Source organism: Haliotis cracherodii, unplaced genomic scaffold (genome assembly GCF_022045235.1).
Source record: "Haliotis cracherodii isolate W230 unplaced genomic scaffold, xgHalCrac1.p SCAF_8, whole genome shotgun sequence".
Classification (NCBI taxonomy): Eukaryota; Metazoa; Mollusca; class Gastropoda; order Lepetellida; family Haliotidae; genus Haliotis; species Haliotis cracherodii.
In genome coordinates, this window is record NW_027266341.1 from 7,403,411 (window position 1) to 7,427,497 (window position 24,087).

A 24,087-nucleotide genomic window follows, 5' to 3' on the forward strand; every position below is an offset into this window, starting at 1 on the left:
AATGACACCTGGTGTTGCCCTTCCAGTTTGTTAGTGTATAGATTCCTGAATTTGATGTTTCTATGTTGACTCTTTTTCTCTGTGGTAAAGAAGTATAGAATATTCCCTCTATGGTCTTGGGGTGTTAATTGACTGTGAAGGCTATTTCACGTTAAACATATGTCCCATGGTTGGAAAGGACGGTTGACTTTTCCTTATGGACGGGCGGTCGGGTAGCATAGTGGTCAAAGCATTTGTTTGTCACGCCGAAGACCCAGGTTCGATTCCCGACACGGGTACAATGTGTGAAGCCCATTTCTGATGTCCCCCGCCTTGATATTGCTGGAATATTGGTAAAAGCGGCGTAAAACCATACTCACTCACTCCTTGTGGACCACCACCGTAACTTTAGATGACATACCTGTGCAGATCATTTTAGCCAGACTTAAGAAAAAATATCATGATTATTATCTACCACTGAGCCTATGCATAAATAGAATAAAAGATGTGATAGTGTGTTAAGGTTTACTGCTATAAGTTTACATGCCATCAAACAGTCATACATACATTGAACACGCTGAACAGGTCCATATATGCTTATATAAAGTGCATTTAGTGACAACCTTATGCCGAGCATCGTATAAAGATACACAAATAGCCGCCCATGTTCATCTGGTATAAAACTTGACCACAACATTCACAAGATAAGATATCCAGTTAAGGATTCATGCATCCCCGATCATCCAGTATTGTGTCGCCGTTCTGTTACGATAAAAGACCCATGACGATATCGGTATTGGGTAGTCAGACTTGCTGACTTAGTTGATGCATGTCATTGTATACCAATTGCGTGGATTGATGCTCGTGATGTCAATCACTGGATTGCCTGGCCTACATTTAATTATTCATAGACCGCCGTCATATTGCTGGAATATTTTTGAGTGTTGCGTTAATCAACAAACAAACAAACAATATTATGATAAATACCCAGGGTCCATTCGTCATCTTTGTTTGTTCGGAAAGTGACATCACTTTCTCCATCTCTCCTGTCACTAACTAAATAGCACAAAAATTCTCTACTCATTAGCATAATATGATTTGAATATTATTTTAAAAATGTGTCACATCATAAATTGGACATGTATTTTTTTTATCATAAAAGATGGGTCCTGCGTATTTATTGAAATATGATGTGGATGTAAATACACTGGATAATCGAGGATGGGATTCATGGGGATATATATATTTACACCTGGCTTGTGTCAGTATTCAAATTTGTCCTGTTTTCCTCCCCATCCTCATCAATGCTGGCCGCCGTGCATCGACACCGCCGCAGGAATCGGATCCAGAGTTTATGCACGGCGCGGTGTACGACACTGTCCATGCAGATGATGACCTGTGGGTAGATGATTGTTTGTATCGTGGACAGGGCAAGCGTACATGTGGTGATGTTGATGTATGCGATGGTTGAGAGATGGTTTCGTAGTACTTCAGTCAGGAAGAGGGGGAGAGTGCACAGACAGAATGTCACGGACAGAAGACAAGACAGTTTGGTGAAACTGAGAGTCAGATCAGTGGTGGAGTCATTGTCAAAACTGTGCAAACTCTCATGATCACTGCCATGAGATTCTTCAGACATGTTTGGAAGTTTGAAGGTCAAGGTTGTCTTGTCCTTCTCGCTCCCTTCTTCCACACTCTCGTGTTCTGACTTAGCATCCACCTCCTCCTTCTCTGTTCCCTCGTCGTCTGACACGGTAATCAATGGCAACATTGGGCGAACATCATTTTTCACCTCCTCGCTTTCTACCTTTTCATCTTTCTCATCAAATTTCAACACTGGTGTCTTCAAGGGAAGCCGACCTTTCTGGGAATTATTGCGAGACTTGGATTGCAGATCTGTGTCAGACTGAAATGGTGCTTTCCCACTGAATAATTTTGGATTCTCCAGTTGAGCCTGAAGGGCTGATATATCCACAGAAAACTTTCTAACATAGGTGTACTTTTTAGCCTTCTCCGCAGGATCCATGAAGTTTGTGCTGGAGTCACCAATCTGACAGATTGTGTGGCGCCGCCGGCCCAGGATCTGGGTCATATTGACGCCAAGCATATTTTTATTTTTGGGTGATATGGGCATAGGTCCGTCTTTGCTTGGCCCGCCTGCAGCGTTGATGGCCAGCAGGGGCAGAGGGGAGGCTGCATGGACTGATGGAGTGTCTTCCGACTCGTCTTCAGACGGGTTGCCTTCGGGGTCTCGTATCAGAAGAGTAGGAACCTGGTGTTTACATCCGCTATTGCTGTTGCCATGGAAACCTCCAGAATGCTTTTTGTGTATTATTGCACTGAAGATGACACACAACATGATGGCCAGAACAAGAAACGTAAAGATTCCAAGAATCACCACTTTCATGCAGAACGAGCGGCTATTGAAGACGACAAAATACTCCGGCACGTTGGTTTCATTCTGCGTGGAGATGACAAGGTACGAGCCAGCCAAACACAGGCCGACCAGCACAGCCGTAATGCTTCCAGTAATGGACCATATTTTCTGAAACATCTTTCCCATGTGACTGCACTGTCGGAAGATATTTTCCGCGGACACAAACACAATGGCGACAGCCATAACGATAGACAACAACAGGTACATCCCATGTACAAATATTTTGAAGTATTGGGTAGGGTTCTGATATGTGTAGTGGTAGTACAGGAGGTGAAGAATCTCCTGCGGAGTCCACAACAGGTCGAGTACCAGACAGGCGAACAGAAGGACGAGGATAATGGAGTAGCTGAGTTTGTGGATGGACTTGCCCGCCAGGATGGCGCAGATGACCGTTAGGCTGCCTGCTCCTCCTCCAATGGCGGCGAGCAACAGCGTCGTGACTGACAACACCACAGAGTATGCCTCCAGTTTGGTTTCTTGTTGAAGGGTTTCATTGAATCCCATGTCAACGGCCATTTTGTACAATTTATACTCCGAGAATTAGGTCTTCAACTGCATTGGCTTGTTTATCTGAAAAGTAGAAGTATTGACTAAGTTTGATGTTTATCTCCAGATTAGCATAAAAAACCATTTTGAATATAGAAGTATAGTAAAAGCTAATATATAATTTAGCCTAAGAAACTAACTCATTCTAGTCCCTACACCAAGCTTTAATTCTTCCTAGTGCTCCTGAGGATACCTTATGGATATGTATTGGGGCGTAAGACCTGCCAGTTACAAGCATTGCTATAAGGTTGCACTGGTGAAATGTGTTATATGTTTCAGTAGCATCAAAACAGAAAATTAATTTGGCTGGGCTTATATGGCGGACTAGGCAGAATTTATGGAAATTACATCTTTTAATACTAGATCACGTCTTCACAGTAATATTATTTCTGTTAATCAGTGACGAAAGCCAGTGTTCCTGGTCGTAGAAACTGTAAGTTGAAGTGATAACTCTCCCCAAAGTTCTCAAAGCCATTAAGCCCTGACAACGCTTTTGACACCAGGCATAATTGCTCAGGCTAGAACTAAATATTCTAGCTCCGCTTCTTGATAAAGAATCAACATTTACCAGAAATTCACTTACACAAGACCACCATGCTATTGCTTGGAGATAAAAGTCACATCTGGACAACAAGATCTGGGACCTGCATGAGTAGAGGGAGTGTTACTTTTTTTTATTGATTTGATTCGTTATTTTTGTTTGTTCAGTCAAATCCAAATCTGTGAGATAAGTCAGACTTAATGTTTATTTAGCAATGGAGCATGTTACCCAATTGAGGACCAGCGAGGCCACAGGACTGAATCATTCAGAAATATTATGGCAAATGTCAGTGCTGATGAACAGAGACCTGAATAGGAAATCTGAACAAATAGCTTAGTAATTGTGTTATGGTCCTTATGAAAATACCTCCCACGGATACCAGGGTCCATGAAATCAGCAGACATTCTGTCAGGTTACTGCTTGAATGTAACTTTGATGAGAGGCATGGGTCTGTCTGTGTGTGTGCTGGGATTTGTTTGAGAGAGAACAATTTATCAGTCAGTGTTCAAAACAATCTGAGTTGCATGCTTTGCCTCAATGTCATCACCCAACTGTCTTGACACACCAGAATGATGTCATCCAATTGTTTATAAACACCAGAATAATGTCATCTAGTTGTTTATAAACACCACAATGATGTCATCCAGTTGTTTATAAACACCAGAATGATGTCATCCAATTGTTTATAAACTCCACAAGGATGTCATCCAGTTGTTTATAAACACCAGAATGATGTCATCAAGTTGTTTATAAACACCAGAATGATGTCATCTAGTTGTTTATAAACACCAGCATTAAGTCATCAAGTTGTTTATAAACACCACAATGATGTCATCCAATTGTTTATAAACACCACAATGATGTCATCCAGTTGTTTATAAGCACCAGAATGATGTCATCTAGTTGTTTATAAACACCAGAATGATGTCATCCAGATGTTTAGAAACACAGGAATGATGTTATGAAATAGTTAAATAATGCCATAATGATGCTATCCACTGAATGATGATGAAGTATTTTCACAAATTATGTCATTATTGGTTTTTATTTATCGCTTAGATCACTGAACCATCGACCCTAGTTTCATCAAGAATAGAAGTAAATTATTTTTAGGGACAAGTCACACTTTCAAAACATTTTGTGATTTCTCAGTACTGAAATCTTCAACACTAATAGGATGCTCAAGTTTGCCAAATGATCAGCCAAGGCTGGTTTCTTGTAACATTGAAGTCTTCAAAGAAAAGATGTGATTTGGGGCACTGATGTTGTTTCTTAAATTATGAAATTCCTTTCTCCGACTCCAAAAAAATCTGCGATCCAGGAAATATAAAAAACATTTTTCCTCCAATTCAAATGCAATGTTATTTTTCTGAAGAATTTCCGGACTGTCAAGTATTGAATATTTAATAGATGCGGTTTACTCCTAGTCCTTCTAAGCCATGACATCAGCTTTGAAATTACCAACACAATGTATGCTGTGAACTGTTATCTGTACAAACGGTTGACCTTTGAGTGAAGATACTTGCTTTGATAGTGTTAACATAAGAGGTACGTTGCCATAGCATCATAAATATTGTCCGCCGCCCTACAATTAGGAATCAGCTGATGATGCCAAGTCTTATAAACTTGTAGGGTGGTGTGTTTCAATGCAGAATGATTGCCTAGATAACTAGAATTTATGGCAGTGCAATAGCCTTCAGTCAATGCCTACATTCACCTTGGGGTTGTCTGCACTGAAATGGCATTGTTGCTCACAACAGCAGGGTGAATTAGGTTTCTGTGTCGTGTCGGGACTGTAGCGTACACGAGAGTGTACCAGCCACCGTATCTTGTGATGTGTGGCTGGAGAAGGGCTTCTTCAGAGGCTGCTTATTGCACCGCTGGATTCTCTTTTTTTTTACCCTTTGTTGAAAGAGACATCCTTACAGAATGGATGGCTTTTTTTAAATCAAATCAGTTCGGTTAGTAGATGGTGTTATGCTCCCCTTTCTTTCAGTGAAATTTGTGCGGTTCTTGTAGCCAAATGATTTTGTTAAGTAATCTTGTCAGCTAGGCGACAGCGATAGACGAATTCTGTGAGAAGTAGTTCTGCGTGAAAGGAAGGCATATTGTACGTATGAAACTCTGCCATATGTCTGGGCCTCAGTTTTTCAGTCACACATGCCAGACCTTGATACTGGAATTTTTCATGACGAAACAAGCCTATATTTTTTTAATCTTTGTATATCGGAATAAAAAAATTCTATTAGTGGAATTTGTACATCTGGAGAAAATGTTGTATTTATCTACTTATTATGATAGTAAGTAGACTTATTTACTGAAAACTATAACAATTTCTTTTCTTGGTGGAATACGCCTTGTACATATACATGTATATCAAACATCCATACATCTTGTGAATCACATCCATCAACAGTTAATGAACACAAATGCCTTAAAAAAAATTACAGTTTGTTTAAATAAATACATTTTTTAAAAATTTAATGTCCCCTTACATTTGCAAAAAGAATTATGTAGAAAATCTAATAATTGAATTATTGTGGGCTGAAGGTTATGTTTGTCAAGACAGAAGTAGTTTTGTGACAGTTCACCAGGAAATGTAATGTAAGGATGTTTCTCAGGTTTATTGTGGAGCTTGGAGGTTCTGGGACTGACAACACTTGAAGTGTTATGGTATCAAGTTTATCAGGTTTAATGTGAGGCAAGTTTCTTTGACTGACGACACTGGAGTTGCCTGTGGTTGTATTAAACAGACAAAGCCTTTGTAACATAATCATTTAATTGATGTTGCATAGTGTAACAACACGGTGCTAACTTGAGGACAACGGTTGGGGACACAGCTGTCAAGGCTACCAGCCCTGACCAAGCATATTGTATCTATCTGTTTTATGTGCAGATCAAAGCCTCTACATGGTGTCTTGAAGAATACAGATAGCTATTTATGGAAACAAATGACAACAACGTAAATTCACATGTGACTAGTGACTCAAAGAGCATTATCCTTCAGTTGAGTTATTTTTACTTGAAGATATTTATGAAACCATTTGGACCTATACTTTTTGATAAATTTAGATATAAATCTATAGATAATAAGTGAGACCTCTGAAAAATAAGCTGTCTATGATATTGTCACTAGGTCTACTTTCCGAGAAAAATTCATTAAATTCAATAATGCTCACAGGCTTGTATTGATTTGAATGTTAAGAAATAGATTAGCTATTGAATTTTATGTCATCGCAATAAGGGTTTCGTGCAGATTGATTTGCAGCCATTGTTTATAATGTCCTCACAAGAAGATTACACTGAGGCCTGAAGTTCATTCACTATGTGGCACAAATCATTAATCTTTCTTTTGTTTTTTTTATACATTGATGAAATTAGTCCCTTTGGGGATTTTGGTCTAAGAATTTGTACCCAGCAACCTATGCTGGTCGTGAAAGGTGACCAAGTGAATCAGGTGGTCAGGCTCGGCGACTTGGTTGATAACCTGTCATCGTATATACCCTGGATAGTTCACAATAACATTTGGACTTTCTGGTCTAGAATTGGTTATATTTACAGGCTGGAATACTGCTGATCGCAGCATTAAATAACTAAGAAGTTAATTAAATATAAAGTTGGCTAAATGTGAAAGCAAATAAAAATATGGATGTGACATGTTTTGTTTGTTTGTTTGATTGTTGTTTAACGCTGCACTCAACAATATTCCAGCTATATGAGGGTGATCTGTAAATAATCCAGTGTGGACAAGACAATCCAGTGATTGACATCATGAGCATCGATCTACGCAATTGGGATACAATGACAACCAAGACAGCGAGTCTGACCACCCGATCCCGTTATTTGCCTCCTATGACAAGCATCGTCACTTTTTACTGCAAGTTTTGGTTTCTGAAAACCTATTCTATCCCAGATCTTCACGGGTCGGATGTGACATGTAGCAATGTGAAACAATTAAGATATTTTCTATCATTTTCAAATTTGGTTCTTGTATATGATTTGAATATTTGAGTGACATTTGTGTAACGACCCAGTCAACAATATACCAGCTATACTGTAGGAACCTGTCAGTAAGCCAAGCCTGATCGCCCAGTCATCTAAGGTGCCATGATTTGCTGAGTATCATGAGCAGTTCTGCCCTCTAGGCAGGCTAGAAACCTTTGATCATGGATTCAAATACAATTCGACCTGATTATGTTTCGAGGCTCCTCCACTCATACCCTGCCTGTGGGTTTCACCCAAGTGGTCCATGTCTACGACCTGCATCACTTCAGGCTCTCCGCCCACATCATGCTACTGGGCCGATGGGGTCACCTACTGCTACAGGCATTTACTCTTCACACCGAAGACCCGGGTTCGATTCCTCACATGGGTACAATGTGTGATGCTCATTGCTGGTGTCCCCTGCTATGATATTGCTGGAATATTCTGACTGACTGACTGACTGACTGACTGACTGACTGACTGACTGACTAAAACAAGGACTGGTCGTCTCGGAGTCAGTATACTGTGTCTGAGTGGGGTATTCATGTTAACCTGCGGCATGGTATCTCAGTGAGCTAGCATTATAAATTGGCATAAGTCCGGACTAGAACAAGCAGCCACACACACACGTGCATGCTCGTCGCTATATAAGTGCAATAATCTTGGACGCGACATTAGACCCAATTTCACCTCACCTCACTCCCAAACTGTGTCTGATTGATTGGAACCATATGGTTCTGGAGTTAGTGAGAACACATGATGACATGACTGACTGCTTGCATCATATCTGACACGGCCTGAGCGTGGTCTTATGAAACACAAGCACAGCTAGACACTGGCCCACGCCAGCTTCCTCAGGTGGATGGTGGTTGGCCTGTGTCGTCAATCATGGGAGAGCTAATTAGATCACTGTCCTTGTTTCTCACCACTAACGATGTGAATTCAACAGATGCATTAATTTCATTTGTGTCCCTGTGCCACATTGATTTTCTGTTTGTCAAGGCAAAAGGTAACAAATCTGACTTGGTGCATGTGCCTTACATCGGTTCACTGAGGTTTTAGGTAGGAGAGGCCATACTGCATTATAGATTGGAAATAACATACACCGAATAACTATGGATGTAGGATCATTTATTGTCTGACCCGTGAAGATCCAGGACAAAATAGGTCATCAGCAATCCATTCTGGCCATACAAGGCGACAATGTTTGTCGTAAGAGGCCGTGTGTGAAATACGCATAATGTCGGAAAGCGTATGTTAAATCGACAAGTAAGTAAAGTGGTTAGAGGTGACTCAGGTTGGGTCACGTTCGCTGACTTGATTGATGCATGTCATCATGTTACGTGGATAGATGCTCATGATATCAATCACTGGATTGTCTGGTTCAGACACTATCATTTACACCGGGGCAGAAAGCTGGAGTATTGCTGATTTCAGAGTTAAACAACAACAAACAAACAAAACTTGTTCTGACCACCTGTGTCTGATGATGCAATATTAATTTTATTTTTTTTCAATGGAGTTATTGTTACAAATAACACATATAGAAAGAAGGATAAAATGTGTCCAAAAGACTGATTTAGAGGGTTTTCAGAAATTTTATATTTGATCCAACACAAGCAAGTCTTTGGCGCTAGCTGATTTACAATCATGTGTCAGACAGAACAATCTTATTGTGAACAGGGGGCGGTGGGGTAGCCTAGTGGTTAAAGCGTTCACTCATCACACCGAAGACCCGGGTTTTATTCCCAACATGGGTACAATGTGTGAAGCCCAATTCTAGTGTGTCCCGCCATGATATTGCTGGAATATTGCTAAAAGGGGCATTAAACCATACTCACTCACTCACTCACTCACTATTATTAAAGGGGCGGTCGGGTAGCCTAGTGGTTAAAGCGTTCGCTTGTCATGCCGAAGACCCGGGTTCGATTCTCGACATGGGTACAATGTGTGAAGCCCATTTCTGGTGTCCCCCGCCGTGATATTGCTGGAATATTGCTAAAAGCGGCGTAAAACCTTACTCACTCACTCACTATTATTAACAGGTCCTTTTGGGTCACAGGCCTAATAGTAAGATTTTCTCTTGAAGTCCGAAAATATTTTTCACCAACATTTTTTTGCAAAATATCTTTTGTCTTGTGAGTCTTTGAAGCACATTTATTAATTCACACTTTTCACAATAATTAGTTTAATAATGAAATTAATTATTCTGCCTGTGTATAGATAGAAAATTCCTGTCTAGGCCTGCAATTAATCAGCTTCATTTTTTAAATGTTTAAAATTGAACTTCCTGCTTTCTTCATATCCATCCTAATGTCCATCTTAAGCATCAAGGTAAATTAATCGAATGTTAACGTTTCTGTGTCTGTGAATTTTTAATTTAGTATAAAGAAATTGTATGGATACATCAATATCGCAATATATGATTACATCCCTAATCCCCACCACAGCAGTTATACAGAAGGAATCCTAAGGAAGAGAATATATGGATGTCAACTTCTTTATTATGAGGAACACGTTTTGGAGTATATGCTTACACCTTCATCGGGTGATCTAGCATTATAAATCTGTTGAAGGAGTAAGCATATACTCCGAAACGTTGTGTTCCTCATAATAAAGAAATTGACATCCATATATTCTCTTCCTTATGTGAATCACTTCTAAATGCCTTTCAAAGACCAGAATGAATCCTCATCAAATCTCCTCCATAAATGAAGATGCTGAAATCCATGAGGGATAAATCTGACTTATATCTGGAGCATCTAAATGCTCAAAAAAGACATTTATTTTATTTGTGTGTTTGCAGCGAGATTGTTTGTAATGGTAAAAAGTTGTCTCACTGTATCATTGTCTTATGTTTGTTTGTTACTTGGCACAAAAGTCAAATGTTTTGTCCAGATTTAACTGTCCAATATTATCTGATACATACGCATGATCAATTTGCTGATGTCCTGAACAGTATCGCTGCCTCATCATCGTGATGAGCTGGGTAAACAATAGGCATTTAGCATCAGTAGTCACCATGGAAGAACGATGATATTCCTTTTGTCTGCAGTTCCACAACTGACGGATTGTTGGTTATAAGTATTTTTTTGACATTTTTATGGATGATTGATGACTGATAAGTGCAGAAATTCTTTTTCTGAATATATTTATGTTTTGGTTCATTTTGATCCAAAGCCTTTTTAGGACATATTTGTGTGAGCTGGTTGATTAATGTACCCTGGGTATTAATGAACAGAAGCATATTTAGATAGAAAGACAAATTATTGAACAGATCCATAAACTTTCTTGTCTGCCTGAATATTGCAATCTGGGAGAGAATACTCCTAAAGTTTATATGTTATTGGAAATTGATAATTTATATTTATATTTATATTTTATAGACATTTTTATTGTAAACATATTTAGTTTGGACAATGCCTGCTACTCAGGACCGACAGTAAATATCTGACCTGTTAAGGGGAGTCCAGATGAAGCACAGCTCATGAAGGGCGCTGCCGGAGTTGGCTGTACACAAGGACCTGAAGAGGGATTGGTATTAACATTCCCAACATGCACTGCTGGGAAGCACTGATGCATGATTTATAATCCACTTCCTGCCACCGATAATTTTGTTGTCACATAAAACAGATAGCTGCCAATGTGTCGGGATATCTTGAGGTTGCTGACTCGTGGCTCGTTCTACATAGGGCGGGCCTAAGAATAGTTTGTTTTTGTCACTACTGCAAGCTTCTGTTTCAGAAAACCATGTGCCTTTATCACTTTTACTTTATTTATAGATTCTAATTCGAATAAAAGTCAGACGTTAACATACTTCAAGCTTTGGAATTAAATATTCATAATTATGTCATTAATGAAGATGTTTGTTATGTGGAAGATTGATTTTTTATGAAAAGTCCTAATGTTCGTGTTGAATCAGTGCACTGAAGGTTTCTGTGGAAATTTGCTTCAGTCAGGCAGGTTGTGTTACTGTAAGGGGCAGTGGGGTGGGTTCATGTGAAGCCCATTGCTGGTTTCCCAAACCGTGATATATTTGGAATATTGCTAAGACCCACTCACTCACCCACTCACTCACCCACTCACTCACTCACTCACTCAAACATACTCACTCACTCACTCACTCACTCACTCACTCACCCAAACATACTCATGCACTCACTCACTCACTCACCCAAACATACTCATGCACTCACTCACCCAATCATACTCATGGACTCACTCACCCAAACATACTCACTCACTCACTCACTCACCCAAACATACTCACACTCACTCACTCACCCAAACATACTCAGTCATTCACTCACTAACACAAACTCTCACTCACTCACCCAAACATACTCATGCACTCACTCACCCAAACATACTCATGCACTCACTCACCCAAACATACTCACTCACTCAAAGCCAACCACATTTTCAAAACCCACTCAAAACATTCTTACTAAAATATATACACCATACATTCCAGCAGTTCATTTTCCTAATTTCACAGACAATTATATCTCATTGGTGGAATCACTTACATTGTGGGTACCAGACCATGAGTCACAGTCCCTCCGTCATGTCAGAGATCTGCAGGTGTGGTCCAGTAGTCTGTCAGATCCCTTAAAGCCAGAAACCTATATTATTTTGAGTTCACTTGGCTCTAGGTTTGTCAGCATTAATAATACTCATGCTCGTGTGTTTCACCCAGTGGCGAATGTCTGAAACCTTTCAGGAATGTAGGTACCTCGAACCAAGTATGATCAATGCACTGTGTTGAAAAAATCAATACATTTTGGTTACTTAATTTTTTACCAAGATCTGTAACATTATGCCTGTTAACATCAATTCACAGAATTCAGTAGCTGAATTAAGGTCAGGATTCAAGCTGAAGAATGAGAAACTACACAGCCTTGTTATCCTGATTCCGATATTGACTTGAACAAAATGGCTGGCACATAGAGATTAGAAATCTATTGCTGTTACATGTGATTACTGGTATCTCATTCAATGGCCCTTAAAGGTACTTTGTTGCTATTTGCCCAGCTCAACGCTGTTGAGCTTCCAGGGAGTAAATTTGTCCGCCTAGACTTGCTTTATGCTTTTGTGTCCTAAAAGTCACAGCACCTGTGCAGCTGAATGTTGAGTATGAATGTTATTTAAGTCTTGCAATTGTGTGAATAGCACCTTTAAAGACTACCGTTATAGAATGGGGAGTTTTTAACACATGTTCAGCCAATTTGTTGTCAAGTAAGGCATATTGTTTCTTCAACACACACACACACACACACACAAAATTTGCTGTCAAGTGAAGCATGTTGGTTATTCAACACATGCACACACGCACGCACGCACAGAGTCAGGGAGGTGATATGGTGGATAAAGTGTTCAGCTGAGGCTGTTATCCATCAGGGAGGTGATATGGTGGATAGAGTGTTCAATTGAGGCTGTTATCCATCAGGGAGGTGATATGGTGGATAAAGTGTTCAATTGAGGCTGTTATCCATCAGGGAGGTGATATGGTGGATAGAGTGTTCAGCTGAGGCTTTTATACTCTAGGGAGGTGATATGGTAGATAACATTTTCAGCTGAGGCTGTTATCAGTCAGGAAAGTGATATGGTGGATAAAGTGTTCAGCAGAGGCTGTTATCCATCAGGGGGTGATATGATGTATAAAGTGTTCAGCTGATGCAGTTATCCATCAGAGAAGAGATATGGTAGATAACATTTTCAGCAGAGGCTGTTATCCATCAGGGAGGTGATATGGTGGATAAAGTGTTCAGCAGAGGCTGTTATCCATCAGGGAGGTGATATGGTGGATAAAGTGTTCAATTGAGGCTGTTATCCATTGGGGAGGTGATATGGTGGATAGAGTGTTCAGCTGAGGCTTTTATACTCTAGGGAGGTGATATGGTAGATAACATTTTCAGCTGAGGCTGTTATCAGTCAGGAAAGTGATATGGTGGATAAAGTGTTCAGCCGAGGCTGTTATCCATCAGGGGATGATATGATGTATAAAGTGTTCAGCTGAGGCAGTTATCCAATTGGAAAGTGATATGGTAGATAACATTTTCAGCTGAGGCAGTTGTCCATGAGGGAGGTGATATGGTGTATTAAGTGTTCAGCTGAGGCAGTTATCCATCAGGGAGGTGATATGATGTATAAAGTGTTCAGCTGATGCAGTTATCCATCAGAGAGGCGATATGGTGGATAAAGTGTTCAACTGATGCAGTTATCCATCAGAGAGGCGATATGGTGGATAAAGTGTTCAGCGAAGGCTGTTATCCATCAGAGAGGCAATATGGTGTATAAAGTGTTCAGCAGAGGCTGTTATCCATCAGGGAGGTGATATGGTGGATAAAGTGTTCAGCTGATGCAGTTATCCATCACGGAGGCGATATGGTGGATAAAGTGTTCAGCAGAGGCTGTTATCCATCAGGGGGGTGATATGGTGGATAAAGTGTTCAACTGATGCAGTTATCCATGAGGGAGGTGATATGGTTGATAAAGTGTTCAATTGAGGCTGTTATCTATGAGAGAGGTGATATGGTGTATAAAGTGTTCAACTGATGCAGTTATCCATCACAGAGGTGATATGGTGGATAAAGTTTTCAACTGATGCAGTTATCCATCAGGGAGGTGATATGGTGGATAAAGTGTTCAACTGATGCAGTTATCCATGAGGGAGGTGATATGGCTGATAAAGTGTTCAATTGAGGCTGTTAGCCATCAGTGAGGTGATATGGTGTATAAAGTGTTCATCTGATGCAGTTATCCATCAGTGAGGTGATATGGTGGATAAAGTGTTCAACTGATGCAGTTATCCATCAGGGAGGCGATATGGTGGATAAAGTGTTCAACTGATGCAGTTATCCATGAGGGCTGTGATATGGTTGATAAAGTGTTCAATTGAGGCTGTTATCCATCAGTGAGGTGATATGGTGGATAAAGTGTTCAACTGATGCAGTTATCCATCAGTGAGGTGATATGGTGGATAAAGTGTTCAACTGATGCAGTTATCCATCAGGGAGGTGATATGGTTGATAAAGTGTTCAACTGATGCAGTTATCCATCAGAGAGGTGATATGGTTGATAAAGTGTTCAACTGAGGCTGTTATCCATCAGGGAGGCGATATAGTGTATAAAGTGTTCAGCTGATGCAGTTATCCATGAGGGATGTGATATGGTTGATAAAGTGTTCAACTGAGGCTGTTATCCATTGGGGAGGTGATATGGTGTATAAAGTGTTCAACTGATGCAGTTATCCATCAGAGAGGCGATATGGTGGATAAAGTGTTCAGCTGAGGCTGTTATCCATCAGGGAGGTGATATGGTGGATAAAGTGTTCAGCTGATGCAGTTATCCATCAGAGAGGCGATATGGTGGAGAAAGTGTTCAGCAGAGGCTGTTATCCATCAGGGAGGTGATATGGTGGATAAAGTGTTCAGCTGATGCAGTTATCCATCACAGAGGCGATATGGTGGATAAAGTGTTCAGCAGAGGCTGTTATCCATCAGGGGGGTGATATGGTGGATAAAGTGTTCAACTGATGCAGTTATCCATGAGGGAGGTGATACGGTAGATACAATTTTCAGCTGAGGCAGTTATCCATGAGAGAGGTGATATGGTGGATAAGGTTTTCAACTGATGTAGTTATCCATGAGGGAGGTGATATGGTAGATAACATTTTCATCTGAGGCAGTTATCCATCAGGGAGGTGATATGACGGATAAAGTGTTCAACTGATGCAGTTATCCATGAGGGAGGTGATATGGTAGATACAATTTTCAGCTGTGGCAGTTATTCATCAGGGAGGGTGGTTGTGGTGGACAAAGTCTTCGGTTGTGTATATGGTGTATTTCATCAAGTAAAGAAAGTGATTTTCCGTGCCTCTGTATGGGGATATACAATGATGTGAGGCAGGCTGGCTTGAAAATCTAATAATTGATTAATCATGGGCTAACAAAGAAAACAGCTGTCTGTTATGTTTACTGAGTGTTTTTAGAACTGATGAGTCAAATGGTAACATTGCAGAACTGTTTATCCCTGAATCCTGTTTTTTTGATAAGCTACCAATCAATGCGATCCTGTCTGTGTTATAGGCACAAGGCAGTGTGAATATGGTAGCAGGACCACTGTCCTCTCCCTGACCGGTCAGAGCACAGTATCTATTGTTTGACTGGACGTTACCTTAACAAGCAGAAACAGCACTAATACCATCTGTTGTTAGACCTCATCACATATACATGCATCTTTGAAAAAACATCTGAATAAATCTAAATAAATCTGAACTTTTTGTCCGTAATATATCACTCATGCATTGTATACAAATGGTAATATATAGGGTATCTAGTAATATGTAGAGTAATATGTATATGTATTGTGTATATGGTGGAACTTATATTGAATTGTGTGCTTTTTGACATTATTTTATGAATATTTTATTGTCTATTGAATCATATGCAATAGTCTGTATTAAATATTGAGCAGTATTTTTATATGTGTACTTTTAAGATATGTTAAATTTATCTAATCTGAAAGAACGCCAATTTTTCATGTTTAAGCAAAGATTTCATAATCATATTTTTTTCATATATTTAATGCTTTAACATTTTGAAGCTTTTTTTTATGACTGATCAGTGTATATATCAAATGGACGAGTGAAACCATCACAGTTAAATCTGACGTGATTCTTTAAAAATGTCTTAAAGAATTAAAATGCAAAATAACAGTAAATGTTCAACATTAAACACAAGAAAATTGCTGCAACTGCAGGGAGTGAATTAGCGACTTACTTAAACACTGTGGTATCCCATTCCGTGCAAGCCCCAAGTTGCGAGCGTCCTGCCTTGCTAACTATCTCCCATGTCTGCGACTGCAGCCAGACTCGTTAGACCGGTCAGCGTAGTCAGTGGCACTGCGCTGTCACTGTACGAGGATCTATGCAAATCTCTGGTCAATTCAACTGGTGGGGAAACCTACACAGCTGTCACTCGCTGTGCATTTGTCGATTCTGCATTCAACCAAGATTGTTTTCCCCGTGTTTCAATATTTCCTCACGGAACTGTTTTGTCCGTCGCCGTCAATATCGAAGGCAGGTGGCCCTCTCCGGGCGGGATCTCCTCCCTAGCCTGTGATCAGCAAAGCCAGTAATTCCAGGCTTTGGCTCACTGATGTTAATTGACATGGTGACCAAAGAAATGTACGATCACGCACACCCATGCTTCTCTAGCCATGCTTGTTCATGTGCAGTCAAGATGTTCAAACTGAAAAAGAACAAGCATGTTTTCTGTTTTACTGCTAATGATTTAGTGGTGTTCTGTCTCATTCTTAAGAAATCGATTTTACACGGCTTTGAAAACCAGAATGACTGTATGTTCTTTTAAAGGAAAAATCCAGGAACTTTTTTTAATGACGTTTCAACTGAAGAAAAAAAATGAAGTAGAAATTTCAAGTTGTTACATTTTCAGAGAATTGTACTTGAAATCCGAAACAGGATGTTTGTTAACATAAAGTAAGAAGGATACCGGTTGAGGCCTAGGATAAGGCTGGTTTTGAGTAAATGTTATATGGTGTCACTATGGCAACAAATCATTAATATAAGATGTGGAAGAAATCTGTCTGAAATACATACACTTTCAAAGCGTTGCATAAGAATGAGAAATAGAAAACAAATGATGTTCAAAACAACTCCCAGTAAGTAGAAAGGTATTTATGTTGAACACACGAAACAGTTTTGAGGCGTTTTTTAAACATGTGTGATAATCATATGTTTTGGTGAATCACTAGAGCAGTGTTACTTCATGTGGTCACCCATGTCACGAATCCTCTGTCATTGAACCCCGACTTGGATCATTGCTCCCAATATCAGTCAGGGGATTGTCTGGTCCAGACATGATTATTTACAGGCTGATGTCATACAGGTGGAATATTACAGTGAGTGGTGTTAAACAACATACAACTGGTGGACGTGTAACTAGTGATTCACACAGTTGCCTTATTACAACCCAGTATCCGATTACATGACAATATATCAATAGTTGACATCCATGTGGCTCTCTGATGGCATCATTGTTGACATCAATGTACCATCTTCTTCAGAGAACTATCTTTATCAGTGTACCATCTTCATCAGGGACTATCTTTATCAGTGTACCACCTTTATCAGAGAACCGTCTTTATCAGGGAAATCATATTCATCAGGGAACCGTATTCATCAGGGATTGACCATCTTTGTAAGGGTACCCTCTTTATCAGGGCACCATCTTTGTAAGAGTACCATCCTTATCAGAGAACTATCATCGTCAGGGAACCATCATTGTAAGGGCACCATCTTTATCATGGAACCATCTTTATCAGAGAACTATCATTGTCAGGGCACCATCTTTGTAAGAGTACCATCTTTATCAGAGAACCCTCTTTATCAGGGAACCATCTTTGTCAGGGAACCATCTTTATCAGAGAACTATCATTGTCAGGGAACCATCTTTGTAAGGGTACCATCTTTATCAGGGAACCATCTTCGTAAGAGTACCATCTTTATCAGGGAACCATTTTTGTAAGGACACCATCTTTATCAGGGAACAATCTTCGTAAGAGTACCATCTTTATCAGAGAACCATCTTTGTAAGAGCACCATCTTTATCAGGGAACCATCTTTGTAAGGACACCATCTTTATCAGGGAACCATATACATCAGGGCACCATCTTTGTAAGGGTAACATCTTTATCAGGGAACCATCTTTGTAAGAGTACCATCTTTATCAGAGAACCATCTTTATCAGGGAACCATCTTTGTAAGGGTACCATCTTTATCAGGGAACCATCTTTATCAGAGAACTATCATCGTCAGGGAACCATCTTTGTAAGGGTACCATCTTTATTAGGGAACCATATACATCAGGGCACCATCTTTGTAAGGGAAACATCTTTATCAGGGAACCATCTTCGTAAGAGTACCATCTTTATCAGAGAACCATTTTTGTAAGGGTACCATCTTTATCAGGGAACCATCTTTATCAGAGAACTATCATCATCAGGGAACCATCTTTGTAAGGGCACCATCTTTATCAGGGAACCATCTTTGTAAGGGCACCATCTTTATCAGAGAACCTTCTTTGTCAGGGCACCATCTTTATCAGAGAACTATCTTTATCAGAGAACTATCTTTATCAGAGAACCATCTTTGATTGAGAGTTTGATTCCCACATGGATACAATGTGTTTCGAGCCCATTCTTGGTGTCCTCTGCCTTGATATGACTGACAATGCAACAAGCTGCGTAACCCTGAAGTTCCACTACCACCCTGTGACAGTCCCTGCCCTAAAACGTTTAGGACAACCACATGAAACTTGTAATCTGGCATTATTAAAAGAATCTGAATACCCTGGCTTTGGACTGTAGGTGGTTGATATTCAGATACCATGATACAACAGACCAAGACTTGTAATCATGTCTTCATTTTGTCTTGTACCGAATTTCCCCCACAATGCATCCCCTGGCCAGGACATGTGACCTGTACTGAAGTCAGCTGGTGCCGTCCAGCGATGTGTCGGTATTGATCTGGCCATGTTTGTGGTAATCCTACAGGGGAAAGCTTGTAGTTTTTACAATCAGTTATTGATCATGATTTCTTCACCCCTTTCTAAATGTTTTTCTAATGTCAGTCAAAGTTTTGTGTGTTTTCGTATGAAAATACCAACATTGTTGACAGAGTCATCATACGATGAAAGTCTATTTTGGATTATCCGGTACAAGATTGGAACTTTTTCAAATGCAATCATGCCCCAATAAATGCCAATTAGCGTCTAATTCTGTCCTTGTCTAATAGCTCCCTGAAAGAAATGTGCAGCAGACCTTTAAGAATGATAGGCTTTTAACTTCTTTAAAGTTTCAGAACGCAACCTGTAATGACAGTTTTGACATTTAGTCGCCTAATGAACCCTGTCATGCACAGGACAATTTGGATGAAGTGATTAGATGAAGGAATTTTCAATCAAATATTTTCCTTATATCTTTAGGGGGTGATTAGATTTGATCAACAAATGGAGTCAAAAGAGAAAAGTGGGATGCCATGACATCAGTGGGATACATTTGTGTGTTTGAGATTAAATGAGACATGGATGACCCAATGGTCTAAGGCACTGAAAAATGCTGAGGCCTGATTATATAATACTTGGTTTGTCAGCACCACACTGGTGTTCGTGTTCTTCGCCAAAGTGGTAAATGTCTAATACCTGCATCATTTTTCTCTCACATTAACCTGACTCAACGTGACACAATTGAATTACCGTCCAATTTACTAACTCTCTGAAAGACTTGCTTTTTAGGGTAACAGAGAAATTTCATCTGTACTGGCTTTGTGAGACCTTAAGAGAGTATATATATGTATGTATATGTAGCTGTTTGCTGTTTTTCTCCTGCTTGGAGTGTTTGTGTCATTGAAGTCACTTCGCATTCAATCTGCCATTGTGTTGGTTTGTTGTTTAATGCGACATTCAGCAATATTCCCGCTATATGATGGAGGCTTGTGAAAAATCGAGACAATCCAGTTATTGACATCATGAGTGTCGATCTCCGCAATTGGAATAGGATGACATGGATGAACCAAGTTAGCGAGCCTGACCACATGATCCAGTTAGTCGCCTCTTATGACAAGCAAGAAGACCAATTCTAATCAAGTTCTTCACGGTTGTGCCGTTACGCATCAGATCACTAACTATGCATATATTAGGAAATTGTTGCTATAAAGATGATTTATTTTCTCGTAACATTACTGTTGTGTTTTGGAAAGGTAAAAAAGTGTTTAATTGGAACACCAAATCATGCAATTGTATTGAAAATAATTCTCAAGAATACCGCAGAAATATCAACATCGTACCTACTTCGTGAGCATGTCACACGAGTAAAACATCGGAAACAAGACGACGTGCTATGTTTTGTCGACTTGTGACAGTGACCAATTTCTGAATGTGTGATGGCGACAACTTGGGAACTAATTAGAGCACGGCTGATAGGAACTAACTGACAACTTTTGATGTGTCATCACGGATGATGAAACCTACGAGATAATCAGTGTTTTTCAGGCTTCTAGAAATTTGATCTGATCATTAGAAACTTTTTCTGATGGTCCAGTTTGACAACAAGACACTGTACTCTCATTATACAGCAGTCCAAGGGTTGGAGGAAGTAAGCTGATATCCTGATGTAAACTCTCTGTCTGTATGTTGGTGTGAGGTGCTGTATGGGTTGCACTGGGTTAGCGGGGTCATACTAGTGTGCTCTTCTGGCTAGCAGGGAATAACGGCAGCTTGTTCGGCAGCTTAGCTACTTGTTTGTTTGTTTGTTTGCTGTTTAACATCACACTCAGTGATATTCAAGCTATCATGACAGCGGTCTCTAAATAATCGAGTCTGGACCAGACAATCCAGTGAAGACCCGGGTTCGATTCCCGACATGGGTACAATGTGTGAAGCCCATTTCTGGTGTCCCCTGCTGTGATATTGCTGTAATATTGCCAAAAGCGGCGTAAAACCATACTCACTCACTCTTAAAGCACATTTTATTAACATCCTTAAAGAGGCTGTACATAATGTTGTTGTTGTAAGAGGCGACTAACAGGATCAGGTGGTCAGGCTCGCTGACTTGGTTGAATTGGTTCCCAATTGCGCGGATCGATGCTCATGTTGTCAATTACTGGATTGTCTGGTCCCGATTTGATTACTTACAGACGACCGTCATATAGCTGGAATATTGCTGAGTGTGGCGTTAAAACAACAAACAAACAAAACAACAACATAATGTTGATATCACATACAAATAATAAACGACTCATGACCATTGTTTATTTTTTTAATATACAGCATATACACAGCAAATGGCTGAGAAAAAAAACACCAGTTTGTTATATCTGTCAATTTGTGATGATGATAAAGTAGCAGGATGTGTGTGTAGCGCTGTCAAGATTCTGGCCTTAAATGGGCCTTAAATAGGCCATTAGCTGTGTCCCATCCTCGCTTTATGGAGGACATATTGATCATCTTTTGGCAGGCTGCACTTGCATATTTGTCATAACCCATTAAAGTTTTACCCTGGCTGTTACAGTGTGACTGTTCAATATGTTATGAATAGGATTATGCTCAGTCAACATGGTCTTTTCATGTTCAGCAGTTTGGCAATTCTGAAATTGATTGGTTTTTCACATTGTGATTTCATAGCAGCTGCTAGGTGATTTGTTGAAGTGAGTTTGTTGTTTTTAGTCTTGTTTGAATTCTTTTGTAAAGCGGAGATATTTTTCAAGAGATGTCCGTTAGTGACTTTGCACCACATGACTAGTTGAACATTTATGTATTTAAGAATTGACTTTCACTTCGTGTGAATGTTATTACATTCACACACTTTTTTGCTCACTCTATGAAGATTCACACTCCAATGAAGCTACAAATTTTATATTTGGGATAACACTTTCTTCGTAAATTACAGATTCTCATACTTTTTGGGGTTGAGTCCCGTCTGACAAAGTCAGCGATCTGACCAACTCAGCCACCAAGGCTTCCACAAAATGAAGTTAATTCTTATTATTTTGCCTCACAACTTGGTAATTTTGTAGGAATTGCATATAACTTCATGGAATCCATGTGACCTCCAATGTACACAGTCAAATAATGATAGTCGTGGTCATAAACTTGTGATTCCAGACCCTGTAATTATCTTTTGGTATCATTTTGGTGTAATAATATGGGCCACTGTAAAATGAGTTTACTGGAGAGAAAGTCATTTCCTTAGACTTTGGTGTTGACTTTGGTAAGTGGATAAAGTCAAGGTTTAATATAATAATCTGTATTGACGAGGGAAAATATCTTGCAGAACACAAGATAATATGAGCGTCTATGTTCAAAATGCCTTACAATAAAAAAATTCATAGTAGTTTGGTTAGATTTGGAAAAAAATCGTCATTAGATAAGCATACCTGTTCAAAAATAACATTGTGATTAAGTCGGTTTCAGTGCGTTGTAATATACTGACTTCATATAGGCCACGTTAAAGTTGGATGTGATCATATGACATCTTTTTATTATTCTTGAGGACAGTTATATCATCAGTGAAGGTTTCTTAAGGGAGTGCAGGGTAGCCTTGTGGTTAAATGTTCGCTAGTCGGGCCATGGGAGTTCAACTCCCTACTTCGGTATAATGTGTGAAGCCCATTTCATTTGTCCCCCACCCGAAATGGAATATTCCTTAATGCAGTGTTAATATTTGTACATATATTGCAGCTTAGTATTTTTCAGTGAGAAGTCTTCAGGTAATTTGCTTTTTCTTTTGTGAAGAAGCCTTGATGTAAGATTAATTTTTGTAAATACAGATGACGTGTATTTTGTTTCCTGCTTGTAATTAATGGTTCAAGGTAAAGTGTAACTTGTACAGCATTTCAATTAATCGGTTACTAACGGCCCAGTATGGATATGTTTCACTGTCCATTTTTATCGCGATTATTCAAGTCTGGGAGTAATGACCAAGGCAGTAACAGGTGGACAGGGTGGCTGCATGTGGTGTATTGATCTCCGTACTTGATAAAGGACTGAAAATGTAGGGCGAATTAATTCAATTATTGTGAAACGTGAGTGACAGTCCTAATGATACGTCCTTGATACACACAAGTAACTTGTCAGACTCCTGTTTGCGAACACGTATGCTTTCTTCAAACATTGTTGCATAGGTTTATTTTATTGATACTTGTCTCAGACAGAACCTTATGGCCATGGCTTTATGAATTAGGCGTCTGAAAACTAGGAATTGTAAATTGAAAAATATTGTTACCGTAATTGGAATTTCAAGCTTGGAAATTATCTGGAAAGGTTGTTTTCATGATGTTATACGTATGTGATTTGATTTGATTTGATTTGATTTCTGTGGGTGGGTGAGTGAGTGAGTGCATGGGTGAGTGAGTGAGTGAGTGAGTGAGTGAGTGGGTGTGCTTTTGGTGGGTGATCAAGAAGTTGGTGGGTGGGTAGGGTTTTGGGATGAGTTATTGAGTGAGTTGATGGGTGAGTTTATTGGTAATTTAGGAAGTGAGTGGGTTTGTGAGTGGATGGATGTGTTGATAAATTCTTCAATGGGAAACCTTGTAGGTGGGTGATCGGTGAGTTTGTGTTTGGTTAAATAAATGAGTGATTGAGTGAATTGATGGGTGTGTGAATGTGCAAACAAAAAACGGAGAAATATTCTATCACAGTTACTTCCCTCTAAGCTTGTATAATAGCATCTTTATATATCTGTAACGTACTACCCTCAGTGCAGCTCCATCAGGCTGTAATGTGTTTTCAGCATCGCCATCTGAATCCTGAACAACAAACTGACCTGATCTCAGATAGCTGCTACACTGCGATATGTCATCTTGGAGTTCAAGTTATGTGTGCTATATTCTGAGAAAAAGTAATTCACGGATGTCGGCATCCTTCTGATAAAACAGCAGGCATTATTACAAAAACAGGAAAAATTGATAGAAGAAATTGATCTGCCATGAGGAAATCTTTAAGTGTGCCAGCAAAAAAACCCACTTGATGCAAAACATGGGGCTGATTACCTGAGTTGTGGCGACATCATCTCTGGGTGA

At 39.7% G+C, this 24,087-nt stretch overlaps 2 protein-coding genes across 4 annotated transcripts in view; one reads left to right on the forward strand and one right to left on the reverse strand.

Annotated features, from left to right (window-relative positions):
- The window catches only part of LOC139449408 (arginine--tRNA ligase, cytoplasmic-like), a 146,062-nt gene that overhangs the window by 63,071 nt on the left and 58,904 nt on the right, over window positions 1–24,087 (forward strand). The gene's annotated exons all lie outside the window — the stretch shown is intronic.
- Window positions 423–16,676, reverse strand: LOC139449851 (uncharacterized). Of its 3 annotated transcripts, none has more exons than XM_071231412.1 (2): window positions 16,271–16,676; window positions 423–2,986 (listed from the first exon to the last, which is right to left on the reverse strand). In XM_071231412.1, exon 2 carries the CDS (start codon window positions 2,930–2,932, stop codon window positions 1,226–1,228), a length of 1,707 nt encoding a protein of 568 aa, XP_071087513.1. In that variant the 5' UTR covers window positions 2,933–2,986; window positions 16,271–16,676; the 3' UTR covers window positions 423–1,225. The 3 variants fall into 3 exon arrangements, with proteins under 3 accessions (XP_071087513.1, XP_071087514.1, XP_071087515.1); XM_071231413.1 differs by lacking the exon at window positions 16,271–16,676 and adding an exon at window positions 12,017–12,094; XM_071231414.1 differs by lacking the exon at window positions 16,271–16,676 and adding an exon at window positions 10,943–10,981.

What these genes read in the sequence shown, in the direction of transcription:
- LOC139449851 (XM_071231412.1), bottom strand. Translation starts at nt 2,932, where the DNA reads ATGGCCGTTGACATGGGATTCAATGAAACCCTTCAACAAGAAACCAAA.